The 14,254-nt window shown below is 59.2% G+C and overlaps 1 protein-coding gene across 1 annotated transcript in view; it reads left to right on the top strand.

Annotated features, from left to right (window-relative positions):
* Window positions 1–14,254, top strand: part of ft (cadherin-related tumor suppressor fat) — a 55,431-nt gene that overhangs the window by 29,964 nt on the left and 11,213 nt on the right. The window contains exons 4-5 of the mRNA XM_037231160.1: window positions 2,763–3,152; window positions 4,711–5,623. Coding sequence (XP_037087055.1) covers window positions 2,763–3,152; window positions 4,711–5,623 — 1,303 coding nt within the window. The remainder of the gene's footprint in view (window positions 1–2,762; window positions 3,153–4,710; window positions 5,624–14,254) is intronic.

Genomic DNA, 14,254 nt, shown 5'->3' with positions numbered 1-14,254 from the left:
ATGGGGCGGCCGATAGTGAGCGGCACAGGGGCTGACCGGGTCCGGGGCAGCGGGGCGGGGACTGGCACGGGGGCCTGGGACTGGCCAGAGCTCTGAACAGAGGAACGGGCGGTGGACTGCAGCCCGGTGGAGTGGAGGAACTGGCCACTGGCCAGATCCCGAGACCGGGGACAAAGACGGACCTGACCGGGAAAGGAGCAGACTAGACCTGGAACTACCTGATCAGGCCTGGTGCAGAGGTCAGGGACAGAGGGAAAGGGACAGGGACAGCGACATGGGGATAGCGATTAATGACAACCTGGGGCGGAGAAGGGGGACTGACCGGAGCCCGGGAGGACGGGCGGGGACAGACGACAGGGCGGCCGGCTGGGGACAGACGACAGGGCGGCCGGCTAGGGACAGACGTCAGGAAGGCCGGCCAGGGACAGACGACAGGGCGACCGGCTAGGGACAGACGACAGGGCGGCCGGCTAGGGACAGACGACAGGGCGGCCGGCCAGGGACAGACGACAGGGCGGCCGGCTAGGGACAGACGACAGGAAGGCCGGCCAGGGACAGACGACAGGGCGGCCGTCCACGGGCAGAGGAAAGCGGCAAGCCGCTGACCAAAAGTCGAGGCGTAGGAAAAGAAACTGACCAGAGTCCTTGATGGGGACACACAGACTGGCATAAAAACAGCTGACCAAGGATCAGTCACGCTCGTTGGAAAGCAGCATAGGATGCTACAAGGCATGGTCACTGAAATATTTCCAACGCGCGATGCGTCGAAACTTTATACAGCTATGAGTTCAGATGAGTAAGACTGGTCGAAGAAGACGTGGACGTCTACGCCTACGTGACCTGGCTGATAACATCAGTAACGTTAAAGAGATGGAAAGTTTTGCTTTCACCGGCATTCGGACGTGAAACAGGAAAGTTTCAGCCAGTCCGTTGTTCGATATTGCTGCAGTGTTTTACACCGCCGCTGGAAAATGCATTCGGCCAACTAACTGACTCAGTGGATAAACACGAATGGTGTCATTTGTAACCTCGCATATCTGCTTATCAGTCCGCCAGATAAAGCGCCATGTTTCGAATCCGGTTCAATCCGCGGTAATAAAAGAAGCGGCGGTCACTTGCCACCGGCACTCCGGTCCTGTCACAAAAAGCGCCGCGGACATGACGTCGATCCGAGCTATGCTGGCTTCTGCAGCGCCGTACTGGCCGTTAATTAAGGACCGCGCCGGCGCTGATTGGCCAGATCTGATCGTTCGTGCCGCGGCGGTCGGCTATCTCGCCGCCAGCTGACGGCGGGTGGCCTCAGCGGCTCCCGTGTCGGCCGGGATTTGGTGTTGACCGGCGGGGCAGGGCGGTGGGAGCCGCTCATGGTCCCATCAGGACGGAGCCGACTGTGACCTGCGAGGAGGGGGCTCGACTGTGACCCCGCGAGGAGGACGAAGGCCGCTCGAGTGTCTGCCGGGCTGAGTTCACTTCACAAGGCCGAGGCCCAGTTATGTTCTAGCGAATGCAAAGCCGCCCGTGTCCCTGCATGGCCGGGGACAAACCGGTCTGGATGTGCGATTACTCACCCGACTTGCAGCTCTGGCTCGCGTCTGGAAGTCCGCAACAGCTATCACTCAGTCTGGATGCAGAGACAGTTATCTCACGGCAAAGCCTGTGAGCCTGGACCCTGCACGGCCACGCAGCCGGCGAGTTTCGGCAGAGTTCTCGTCCATTTATTTGACTCGCGGTCTGAAGCCATCCCGAACCCGCTCTCTGTGTTCCGGCTTTGACCCGCGCCGTAGATCTGCGCACAGTCACCGTTTCCAACGGGCCGGACAATGAGCGAGCGGTGCCTGCGACGCCGGCCGGGGAGCGGGTCCGCTGGCCGCCGCGGCCGTCCGGTCAGCCGGAGCTGAAAGAGAGCCGATCGGCCCGGCGCGTCACGCATTCCAGCGCATCTCTGGAGGCTAGGGCGGCCGACCCACTTCCGAGACAATATCGACGCTGACCGGCGATGGTCGGCGCGCAGGCCGCTTCCGTCCAAGGCCCGGCGGAGGAATGCTCGAGCTGTTCGAAACTGACATCCTCAGCCCGTCCCCGGTTGGCAGGCTGCGCAGCGTGCACAAACAAGGAGAAACACGGAGCAGGAGCGTGGCAGCCTAGCTACGATGCGCTGGTCGCCACCGGGATAACGCAGGCGGCGCCGTCAAGCCTGATCTTGCTTAGCGCTCCTACAATTCCTGCAGATTTCACAGGCGGCTTGCCGGCAGCCTCGGTCCACCAAACAGACCAGAATGGCGTAGATGCCGACGGGAATGCCAGAGGGCACGGCCATTGTATTCCTACCGGCCTGCGGCCGGTCGAGAATTAGCTTTCGCTCCTTGTAACGACCGCCATTTAAAGACCAATAAGTACCCTACGCTCATTTACCGGATTATGCGGCAGTTAGAGAAGCAAAAAGGAAGTTATACGTGCGCCGGAATGCAAATTGAATGGAGCATATGTCATTGGTCGACACTTGTGTGGTCATAGTGCATCACGCCCCACGAATATGCCCGCCCGTGTGCCGCTGTTGTACCGAGCCAGTAGCAAGACGATAGTAAACCCAGTAAAGAATGTGTTCGGGACGTTTCAAATATGGTTCAATTCTGACAAGCAAGCGTTGAAAGACCTGTCGTGATTGACCCATCGTTGTCTTCGGCACGCCTGCCGACCCTCTTCCCCCCCCCCCCCCCCCTCCCACTACGTCGCTGACGGGCTGGTTTGTCTGTGCGCCGCAGGTACAGCACTACATCTTCACAGTGCAGGCGCAGGACACGGGCCGGCCGGGCCTCTCTTCCACCGTCACCGTCTACATCAACGTGCTCGATCTCAACGACAACGAGCCACTGTTCGACCCGCAGTCGTACCACGACCGCGTGAGCGAGGCGGTGCGGCCGGGCACGGCCGTGCTACGCGTCAGCGCCACGGACCAGGACTCGGGCGCGCGCGGCCGGCTCAAGTACCGCATCGTCGGCGGCGACCCAGACGGACAGTTCCGCATCTCGGAGAACGGCACCGTGTTCACGGCGCTGCCGCTCGACCGCGAAGAGCGCGCAGCCTACCAGCTGCTGGTGCTGGCCGAGGACTCGGCCGAGCCGCGCGAGCAGCGGCGCTCGTCGTCAGCGCAGGTGAGTCACGTTCCACGCCGGTGTGTGGACCCCTGACTCGCTACTGTGTCGACCTCTGACACGCCTCCGTGCAGACGGTCGTGTCGTGCTCGCAGGCTTCTATGCCAGCGGACCTCCCACGCAGCCCCTTAAGCATCAACGCAGTCAGAGCTCCCTCGCCGCATTTACGCCTTGTTTAAAACATGTGGAAACACTGCCATGCCAGCCGGTCTCTCAGCAAGGGGCGCCCTGGCCGCCACCTGCGGACCACCACGGCGAGGTCGGCCTCCCGCAGCGCCAGCCCGGCCGCTGCCGGCGCCGGCCGCCATCAGAGGCGGCCGCCGCCGGGGTCGGGGTCGTCCGGCATCGTCCCACACTGTGTCACTGTAACTCAGCGCGGCGCGGCGCCGCGGAGGCGGCCGGCGCGTCCGGTCCGGCCGCGCCGCTGCCTGCGAACCGAGCACCCCCGTGGGGCAGGGGCTCCACCGCGGCACGCCCGTCGCCGTGTCCGCTCAGTATGCATGACGTGGTGGCGCTGGGGGAGGGGGGGGGGGGGGCGAAGGGACGGACGATACAGGATCTTGATCGGTCGCGTTGGTCGTGATTGCAGCGCTCAAGTTTGTCAGACGATGCCACAGCACCCGGCAACCGAGCGCTTGCATCACCTGCGATACTCGTCAGCAGTAAAGGTCTAGCCCATCTCAGACGGCATCAAACGCCCCTCGATCTCAGCCGATAGTGTGGCGTGCTCAATCTCAGCCGGCAGTAAAATCCCAGCCGATTTCAGCCACCTATAAAATCAGCCTGATTTCAACGACCACTTATAACGACTGATCTCACCCAGCACTTAGCATGGCCGATACGGGCAGGCAGCTGGGGCGCTACCCACAAAGGCAGCGGGCGCCAATGTCAGCGGGGTCAGCGTGTACCGACCTCAACGGGTCAGTGGTTGCTGATCTCAGCGGGTCAGCGGGAGCCGATCTCGCGCCGGTCAGCGGGCGCCGATCTCAGCGGGTCAGTGGGTGCTGATCTCAGCGAGTCAGCGGGAGCCGATCTCAGCGGGTCAGCGGGCACCGATCTCAGCGGGTCAGCAAGAGCCGACCTCGGCGATCACCGATAATCTCCGTCGCGATGCTGCATAATGCACGCTGACCGGGTGACGGCATCGAGCCGGCCTGGCCGGTCGCCGCTCAATTCCAGTGGCAGTGCGGCCATCAAGCCGAGCGTGCGGAACACGACGCCGCCGTGTCGCTACGGCGATAGCGATTTATAGCCGGCTGCGTCGGACGTCACCGCCAGATCAGCGGTCTGGCCACACAACTGAGCATTACATGCGCCAGGCGACATGCGGCGGCCTGCTGCAGCATCATCTGTCACCGCCTCGTGTTCAACGCCGCAAAATGCACCCGGCTGTAGGTCAGCAGCGCGTTTAGCATCATAGGCCAGCAGAGCGTTTAGCATCAGCCGTTGGCGGTGTTCCACACCGCGACCTTCTGCTCTCTGGAGCGTCCTGTGACTGGCGCTGCAGTGTCCCACTCGGCGCGCTTGACTGACTGACCGCCTCCCGCGCCGCCCGCAGGTCAGCATCGTGGTGGAGGACGTCAACGACGTGGTGCCACAGTTCGTCTCGCCCAACGAGACCTCCGTGGCCGAGAACGTGCCGGTCAACACGGTGGTGATGGCCGTCAAGGCGGTCGACACGGACGAGGGCCGCAACAGCTACGTGGAGTACGCGCTGACGGAGCCGGCCGGCGGCCCGTTCGTCCTGGGCGCCATCGACGGCCTGCTGCGCGTGGCCGGTCCGCTGGACCGCGAGCTGCGCGCCAACTACAGCCTGCTGGTGACGGCGCGTGACCGCGGTCAGCCGCCCAACGTCGCGCAGATGCGCCTGCTGCTGCACGTGGCCGACGAGAATGACAACGCGCCCATCTTTGCGCCCGACCAGTACAGCGCCAGCGTGCCTGAGAACACGACCATCGGCACCGTGGTGACGCGCTGCTCAGCCACCGACGCCGACGCCGGCCTCAACGGCCGCGTGCGCTACAGCATCATCGCCGGCGACCGCAACCGCGACTTCGTCATCGGCCAGGACACGGGCGTGGTGCGTGTGGCCAAGGAGCTCAACTTTGAGCGACGCAGCATGTACCTGCTGACAGTGCAGGCGGAAGACTCAACCGGCGACGGTGTGCGCTATGACACGGCGACCGCGACCGTCAGCGTCACCGACATCAACGACAACGCGCCCGTCTTCCGCGACGCGCCCTACCTCGTCTTCATCATGGAGAACGTGGACACGCTGCCGGCACCGCTGACGACGGTGGTGGCGCACGACGCCGACGCGGCGCCCTTCAACGCCATCAAATACAGCATCAAGGAGGACAAGGGCGACATCTTCCAGATCGACCCCATGACCGGCGAGATCACCGTGCACCGGGCGCTGGACCGCGAAGCCGCCGCCGAGTACCGGCTGGTGGTGGCGGCGACTGACAGCGGTGAGTACCTTTCCTCGAAGCCCCTCCCCCTCACCCCTCTCGTCCCCGTCGCTGTCCCGCGCCCTGCAGCGCTGTCACCCGAGCCGCACGCTCGTCCGCCCCCGCGGTATGCGCCGTTGAAAAAAGACAAAGCGTCCTTTGTAAGTTTGCGCATGTCACACGGGGACACTGTGTGTTCGACACGGCAGCATGGGGCTTTGAAATGTTCGCACGAATCACGCCGCCGTGCTGCCAGCAACCGCTGTGAGCACGACAAAAACGGACATTTTCACACGGTGTTTATATCCCGCTGACGTTTGTTCGTGAGGAAGTCGGCCGATAAAGTGAGGCGACGCTCCCGGTTGTTTCCCCGTCGGCGAGCAGCCCCGTTTTTCTTTCCCTGATAGTAAGCGGTGTCCGGTTCCAATCTCGCAGACATGGACAACCAAGGCCGGCCAAGGTCTTACATATTCTCGCGATCTGTGATCTGGAAGCTTTGTTGGGATGGCCGCCTGCAAGACTTATTTTAGGATCACCATGTGTCAAGTCCGCCGGAACCCGGCTTTCCTGTGAGGACAGACGTACATCCGGAGCTCTATGTCGCCACTGAGTAGTGTTTGAAGGGATCGGGTCTTCTAAGGACTTTTTCAAATGTTAAGTATATTAAACGGACGCAAGATCTTATTTACGCAGGCGGCTTTTCAATACCAGAGAACCAAGAACAACTGAGATGTTAATGCCTTTGACCTCTGTCTTATGTCGTGATGCTGCAGACTAAATACTGGTAATACGAAAATACAATATTCACAGCCACGCACATGCCTGCCATTAGACTCATCCTTGGTGAAAATTTGACAATAGTAATGTAGTGCAAAAGAAAAACGCCAAATAACACAGTACGGCATAAATTAGCTGTATACTGATCCGACGACAAAAGACAATCTTGTGTGAGCCGATTCCCTGAAGTTGAAGCGCTCACAGCGCTGTACAACACCCCAATTAGTGTGCCGGCATTTGCGCCGCGCACAAAGACATCGTGCCTGTATGAAGAGGCGCGTCACCCGAGACACATACCAGGCTCGTTATACGGAGCTCGTGGGCCATTGGCGGACCGGACGCCTGGCAGCGTTCTGACGGCTCAGACACGGAACGAGCAGGGCTGCTCCGGACACCAGTGTCACGCCTGGCATGCGCACCCTTCTCTCCGCTGTTCATAGCTGGCCACTGGACCGAGCCGAGGTTTTTGCTACGCTTATGCAGGACATCTGAATACATATCAACAAACAACACTAAAAACCGGCGGCGATCCGCTGCCGGGCAAAAAGTGGCGGCGGGCCGGCCGGGCAGCGCCGGACGCGGCGCGGTCGTCCCGTCCCTCCAGCGCGCGCGCGGCGTCCTCGGGTCGGCGCAGTGGCACCGGCGTCCGCGTGGCCACCCGGACGCAGGTCCACCTCGGGTTGTGCTCCAGGGCCGTCCGGTCAGGGGCCGCGCCCAGCCCGGGACGCGGCTCCGGAGACGAGCGCAGCCGGCCACCGCCAGACCGTTGGTCTCGGACATCCAGAGGCTTGTTAGCGTGCGCCGGCGCAGCACAAAACGGCCGGCATTTCCGTTCAATTAATCGGCGCCGCGCCGCATTGTTTTTTCGGCGCGCGCCGACGTCCATTGTTCGGCGTGCCGAGAAGCGGCCGGGTGGCGCTGACGGAGGGGAGGGGGAGGGGGGATGCCCAGCTCCAACGGCACCGGAGCGCTGCTGCTTCTGAAGACCGCGCCCAAGACGGGTGGTTAGGTGTCGTCTTCACAGCACATGACCTTTCTTGATGGTATTATGACGTGTAATGTCAGGGACCCACACATGTAAGACAATGCTTCTGACTCACCAGTCAAAAGCCAGCAGACAGTTCATGGGTTTTTACATCACACACGCCATACAGAATGGCGTGTGCAAAGCGGGAAATCCGTTGAAAAATCTGTTCCAAGTATTATATATAGCTCGGGTTTGAATAAACTGATTTGTAGAATGCACGCAATTTGTAATAAACACCCGTTCGAATAGAGGGCTAACTTGACCGCTTAAGGGTTTTGTTCTAAAAATCTTCCAAACGGTACGGCATAACGAAGCCCAATTTTTTCATGGCCGTTAGCGATGAAATAGTCAACTTTTAGCGTAAGACATTATATATACCACATAAGGCTGCTGACCTGTCTAGCATGTCAGATGGTCAGTGAATGCTACCATCAGGTCATAGTGGTCATCGAAGGCAATCACTGAGGAATCGTTCAAGTTGATGGAACAACAGAGTGTTTGACGAAGTCCTGCGAATTTTAGATGGTCTCTCAGACAATAAGACATCTAGCATTATTGCTCAGACAGATCAAAGGAAAGAGCAAGGAGCTTTTTACTGAAAAACGTGTTTGAAGGCTTAAATTTTTATGCCCATTTCAAACTTCTTCATCACAACGACGTCAACATATTTTTCGCCTCATGCAGGTCACGAGAGTTCAATGACCTACATACCCTTCACCAACCTTTGGCTTTGAAGAATATACCGTTTAGGACAGCTATTTACGCTGGTATGGAATTCAAATGTGAAAATTATATTTAAGCTGTTTGGTCATTTTGGCCTTCTGTAGATCAAATGATGTCACTCGCTTATTATCAACATGAGTGAACTTTTCCTTAGAAAAGGCGTTTTAGGTTCAGCCTTGTCCCGCGTGTAGGTTTAAGGGCACTTCGGAAACTGATCGCGAGTTTGTCCCTGTTTGACCTCACTTCACTCCAGTCACGTCCATGGGCCCAAATATTTTACATGATGCGTTTTGATAGCGTCGCACCTGTTCTGTGAATTTGGTAGTTGTGGCTCCCCGGGCTTTTCATATCTCAGAACGGTCGAATGGACCCCATCCCCATCCGAGCGCGCCGCATTCAGCTGGCTACCTGAGCGAGTGTTAACCCTCACCCCAATTCATTGTTTTTCGTAACACGGACTGCTCAGGGGGATGATTTGGCCCCTGCCGTTTCCAAACTAATGGAGATGAAGTTTATCGGAAAAAAGCACGTAGGTTAGTCTTGACGAGATCTCGCGATTAGCAAAAGTTTTGTATGTTGTTAGATCAATAACTAACCCCATTATAGCAGCTTGAAGGAATAATTTTCCGGAAAATCCCACTGTTTCAGCTTTACATCATCATATCTTCGATAACATGCATTGTGTCGGCATGACGGTTAAACAGACATCATTCTTGTTCGGCTCTCAGTGCTTTTGCGTATATTTGTATGCACATTAAGCATAAGTTTATGATATATGACTCCATTAATGCAACAATGTGAGCCTGCCGCGCGTGTTCCGCACCATCGCCTGATGCCGTCCGTCGCCCGCGCCGGCCGTGGTTCAGCGTTTGGTGTTCCACAAAAACCGCCGCTACGTCGAAACCAGAAAAGCTGGGAGCACGTTTTTGGTGTCTAAACACGCACAACAGATGCCTTATAGGCTACTGAAAATATGGGCGCAATTGCACAGCATGCTGGGGAGGTATCCTCAAAAACCTTCGGAGTGCTGCATCAACCCCTCCCCTATCAGGGCGAGGGTCAAGATGGTACTGAAAAGTCTGCAACACATCTAGCCCTTGATCTAATCTGACGTTTTCAGGCAGTTGTCAATCTACTGCTGTTGGGATAGGCATGCGAGGTTGAACAATCACAGTGTTCACAACGTCCGAAAGCAGAATGTCTCTCAGCGATTCCTTAGGGGCGGGCCCACATCCTGGTCTCGTTTCTGACATTTGGCTGATCTATGAGCTAATAAGCACTATTTAAGGTGTGCTCGTTTCCGTGACCGACTTGCTGCCTCGGCCATATCCCAGACGACGATACTGGACCAGGTCACGAGAGTACAGACACAAAGTGTGGTGCACTCATTCGAGATGCACCACGGGCGCTTCTCAATTATTTGCTTCTTACCATAAACAACTGCCATCACTGGTAATTGAAAAAGGCCGACGAAATGATACAATCATTTCATAATGAATGCCATTATCATAATGGCATTCAGGATGAGGTCTAACATTTAGGCGACTTGTACAAATGCTACCAAGCAAGCACAAATAAGGGATGCATGATTCCCGCAAGCCGAACAACACCACGGTGTGAAAGCCTCCATTTGACGTCATAACGATATTGAAGGTTGTGGTTTATGGACAATGTGTGCCAAATAGCAGCCGAATTACACCTTTATGCAAAAGACAACAGAAACTGCTGCTGGCAACGTAACCTGACCGGGTGCGAACCAGAACACCGGCACCTTTTCCCCGTTATACGGCACCGGCTTTCGGAACAACTCATGCAAGCGCACACGTGTTGGATTCAAACACATTGTAACGTACATTTTCAGTATTCCAACCCTCGAAGCGGTGTCGTTGAACAGTAACTTGATGAAACTGTAGCTTGATCTGTTCTTATCACGTTAAGTTCCAAATTTCGTTGTCTGGCTTGACAATCGTGCCTAGTAACCAACTCACTGGGGCAAACATGACGCGGTGTTTGAAGATATGGCCGGGGAGCCAAGAGCCCCTCGGGGCTTGGGTTGACGCGGATCTTGGTGGGGTCACCTCCATGCGGCTTGGCAGGCATCAGGGTGAATTTTGGTGAATTGGGGAGAGATTCTCAGCCGAGCTTTACGCTCCGTTTCAAAATGCGTGGGTGGCATGCTGGAGCTGCCGCGAGATGCTGCTGCGGAGAGATGTTGTTCTATCCCGCCGTTGCAGCCTCTGGGTATTGTCGTGTGCGCAGACGCAGTCTCTCAGCAATGACGCTTGCTTCTGGGTGCCGCTCCTGGGCGCCACTCCCAGGTGCTGCTCCTCTCCCGACTGTGTGCGTTCTAAACGGCACGCGCTCTTGGATCCAGCTCTCTGTATGAAGAAAATCTGGGTCATACACGTGTCTGGAGCCCATGAGTGGACATCATATTCCGCAGTCCGGCCATTTGTGCAAGGATCTGGATATAGGATTTGGGGATTTGTCCGTTGTGTTCAGGCACGTGTCCGCCTACGAAAAATCAGGATGCCAACGGAACTGAACAACGCAAGATTATCTTTGCTTACAGGCAAATTCCGTCCATGCAAATGCGTGCTTCTAGCGAAGATTTTCTTGAAATAGGTAGTCCGTGCCACCTTGTGCCACGACAGGCAGGCACCAAGGGCACCAAACTTGGTACCTTTTTCAAAGTACCCTCTGATCTAGTACCTTCTGGAGTACAGGCAGGCATCAAGCCTTCCGCTTAACTTGTTCCCCCAACCAGCTCAACCATCCAACCAACCATTCCCCCCACCCAGGTGAGCAAGTACTGACTCATCACCCTGGTCGACAGATGCCAAATAGCCTCCCAGCCTGCCATGGTCAGCAGGCGCTAGGCCTCTCTCTCTCTCTCTCTCTCTCTCCTCTCTCTCTCTCTCTCTCTCTCTCTCTCTCCTCTCTCTCTCTCTCTCTCTCTCTCTCTCTCTCCTCTCTCTCTCTTCTCCTCTCTCTCTCTCTCTCTCTCTCTCTCTCTCTCTCTCTCTCTCCTCTCCTCTCTCTCTCTCTCTCTCTCTCTCTCTCTCTCTCTCCTCTCTCTCTCTCTCTCTCTCTCTGTCCAAGATCACCCAGAAGCCAGTTCGGCCGGCCTGCCCAGGTCAGCACGTCCCCGCTCCCTACCCTGACGGCAGGCACCAGCTCCCCACCCTGACGGCAGGCACCAGCTCCCCACCCTGACGGCAGGCACCAGCTCCCCACCCTGACGGCAGGCACCAGCTCCCCACCCTGACGGCAGGCACCGGCTCCCTACCCTGACGGCAGGCACCAGCTCCCCACCCTGACGGCAGGCACCAGCTCCCCACCCTGACGGCAGGCACCAGCTCCCCACCCTGACGGCAGGCACCAGCTCCCCACCCTGACGGCAGGCACCAGCTCCCTACCCTGACGGCACGTCCCAGCTCCCCACCCTGACGGCAGGCACCAGCTCCCCACCCTGACGGCAGGCACCAGTTCCCCACCCTGACGGCAGGCACCAGCTCCCCACCCTGACGGCAGGCACCAGCTCCCCACCCTGACGGCAGGCACCAGCTCCCCACCCTGACGGCAGGCACCAGCTCCCCACCCTGACGCAGTGCACCAGCTCCCCACCCTGACGGCAGGCACCAGCTCCCCCACCTGACGGCAAGGCACCAGCTCCCTACCCTGACGGCAGGCACCAAGCTCCCCACCCTGACGGCAGGCACCAGCTCCCTACCCTGACGGCAGCACCAGTTCCCCACCCTGACGGCAGGCACCAGCTCCCTACCCTGACGGCAGGCACCAGCTCCCCACCCTGACGCAGGCACCAGCTCCCTAACCCTGACGGCAGGCACCAGCTCCCCACCCTGACGGCAGGCACCAGCTCCCCACCCTGACGGCAGGCACCCAGCTCCCTACCCTGACGGCAGGCACCAGCTCCCTACCCTGACGGCAGGCACCAGCTCCCCACCCTGACGGCAGGCACCAGCTCCCCACCCTGACGGCAGGCACCAGCTCCCCACCCTGACGGCAGGCACCAGCTCCCCACCCTGACGGCAGGCACCAGCTCCCCACCCAGCCCAGTCAGGTCTGTTCGGTGCCGCCGCCGGCCGCCGCATAATTGCTTTGATTGCAAGGTGCTGCAACCTTGAACCAGACACCATGCCGAGAAGCCTATTTATTGCGGCCATTTGGCCCGGCCAGCGTCCGGAATAGTTTGGGGCAGCGGCGGCGGCGCGGCTGGTCGTGGTGGCCGCGCGGAAATACCGGGCGTCTCGCGGGGCACCAACGCAGTCCGGCCCAGCCCGGCCCGGACGGCCTGCTCGTACCGGCGCGCATACCGAGGCAACGCTCGAGCCCGAGTGTCACCACCGATAATGTTTGGCATTTATGGCGGGCTTAGATCCTCGCCACGGCGGATTGAGCGCCGCTCGCCCGGTTTCCTGCTAGAGGGCCGTTGCTGAGCTTGTCTCGCCGCGTCATGCAGCTGCCGGCACCGGCCTGTGGCGGACGCTGCCCTGCCAACCACTCAGCCTGCGTCTCGAAGCCACTGGTCACATTGCTGAGGCCTGGCATCGCCGGTGGGTCGCGCGAGCCTCAGGTCCCCGCCCCGAAGCCCTGAACAAGTTTACAGACTCTCTGCAGATTGGCTTTCGGGTAACAGCATCACGTCGAGTGCTCCTTGCCACCCTCTGAGATTCAAAGTTGGACGCTGCTCTGGTCTTGCAGCCCTTGTTCGCCTGCCCGGCAACCTGCCGTTCGCCTGCCCGGCAGCCCGCTGTTCGCCTGCCGTTCGCCTGCTCGGCGCCCGGTCGCCCCGGGTCAGCACACGAGCCGGCGTCAGACCGGTATGGCCACAGCCCGGGCTCGGTATGCAGATAGGGTTGCCGGCCAGTGGTTTATGGAGGAAGGGAGGGCCCGGGCACGCCGCCGCCGGCTGCACGGCTCGCGCGGCCGCGCCGCGCCCGCTGCGCTCTGGCCGCCGCCCAGGGCTGGCCGCTCCGGGCCGCGCGCCCTTTCCGGACGCGGCCCCTGGGAAGCAGGCAGACGTAATTGGTCGCTCGTCGGCGCAGCAGTCTGCAGTGGCGCTGCGTGCACGCGCACCGCCGCCGGCGGCCGGCAGAGGGCGCTCGCTGCCGCTCGGCCGCGGCGATCGGCGCTAATGAACACCATTAGCCGTGCACGGCCAGCTCCGGATCGAGAATCAATTGGATCGGCCGCGGCGGCTGAGCGGCCGGCGCAGGCGCGGCAGCCTGTTGTTGCGTCGGCCAGCTCGTGTTCTCTCCGATCGCTGCGGGATACCTGGCCGCCATGTTTGCCCGGTAGAGGTGCGCACGGCGCGCAGCGGGGCCCCGACGCAGGGACAACGACCGCGGCACGGGCTGCGAGGTCGCTGTGGCCGAGGCAGCGTCGGCCGACTCCCGCCGGCTGCGTCCCCTGCTGTTGAACGGCGCATCTTTTGGTATCGGGCGGCCACGTGCAGTGACACAGGTCGGGTTTTCACTGGAGGCGGATCCGGGCCGGACCGGAGGCTCGGCCTTATACGGGAAAACCGCTACCCAGCATATCACACAGACCGATCGGAAGGCGAACGTGAGTAAGTTGAGCCTCAGCATAGGATAAACTCTGCCATTGTGGCACAGCTTAAATGCACCGATGACAAACTAGCGTCACGAAAGCGCTGTCCAACATAGGCCTGGAAGTATTGGGGTTGGAATAGGGTTGGAAGTGTTCTCATCTCTAAAACTAAACAGATGTGTAATTTTACCACACCGTTCTCTCGTGATGTTTGTGTCAGTAAGAACAGGCTGCGTATAATAGCTGCAACCTTATTTGCATAGGCTTCCAACGTTGAAACAAATGGCGTTTACGTTGCGGCTGCACGCGGTGCTTATTGACAAGGAAGCACGCAACTGCAATTCCAGTACGAGCCACCTACGGTAAAAGAGAGCCCTCGAGACATACAGAGGTAATTACAATTACACTGCACAGTCAATGTGCCGACACACTTTGTGCACAGTTCCATGGTGCGTCTAAGTGGCAGTTGCCAGTAGCCGCATGACGTAATCGCTGCAAAGCATCCGCGCCACGCCGAGCCGGCCGCGGTCACGGGCGGGTTCGGCCGGACC

This window comes from Pollicipes pollicipes, unplaced genomic scaffold (genome assembly GCF_011947565.3).
Source record: "Pollicipes pollicipes isolate AB1234 unplaced genomic scaffold, Ppol_2.1 Scaffold_6686;HRSCAF=7923_pilon_pilon_pilon, whole genome shotgun sequence".
Lineage (NCBI taxonomy): Eukaryota > Metazoa > Arthropoda > Thecostraca > Pollicipedomorpha > Pollicipedidae > Pollicipes > Pollicipes pollicipes.
Note: the sequence above shows the minus strand (reverse complement) of the source record. Positions and strands in the feature narration are given on the sequence as shown.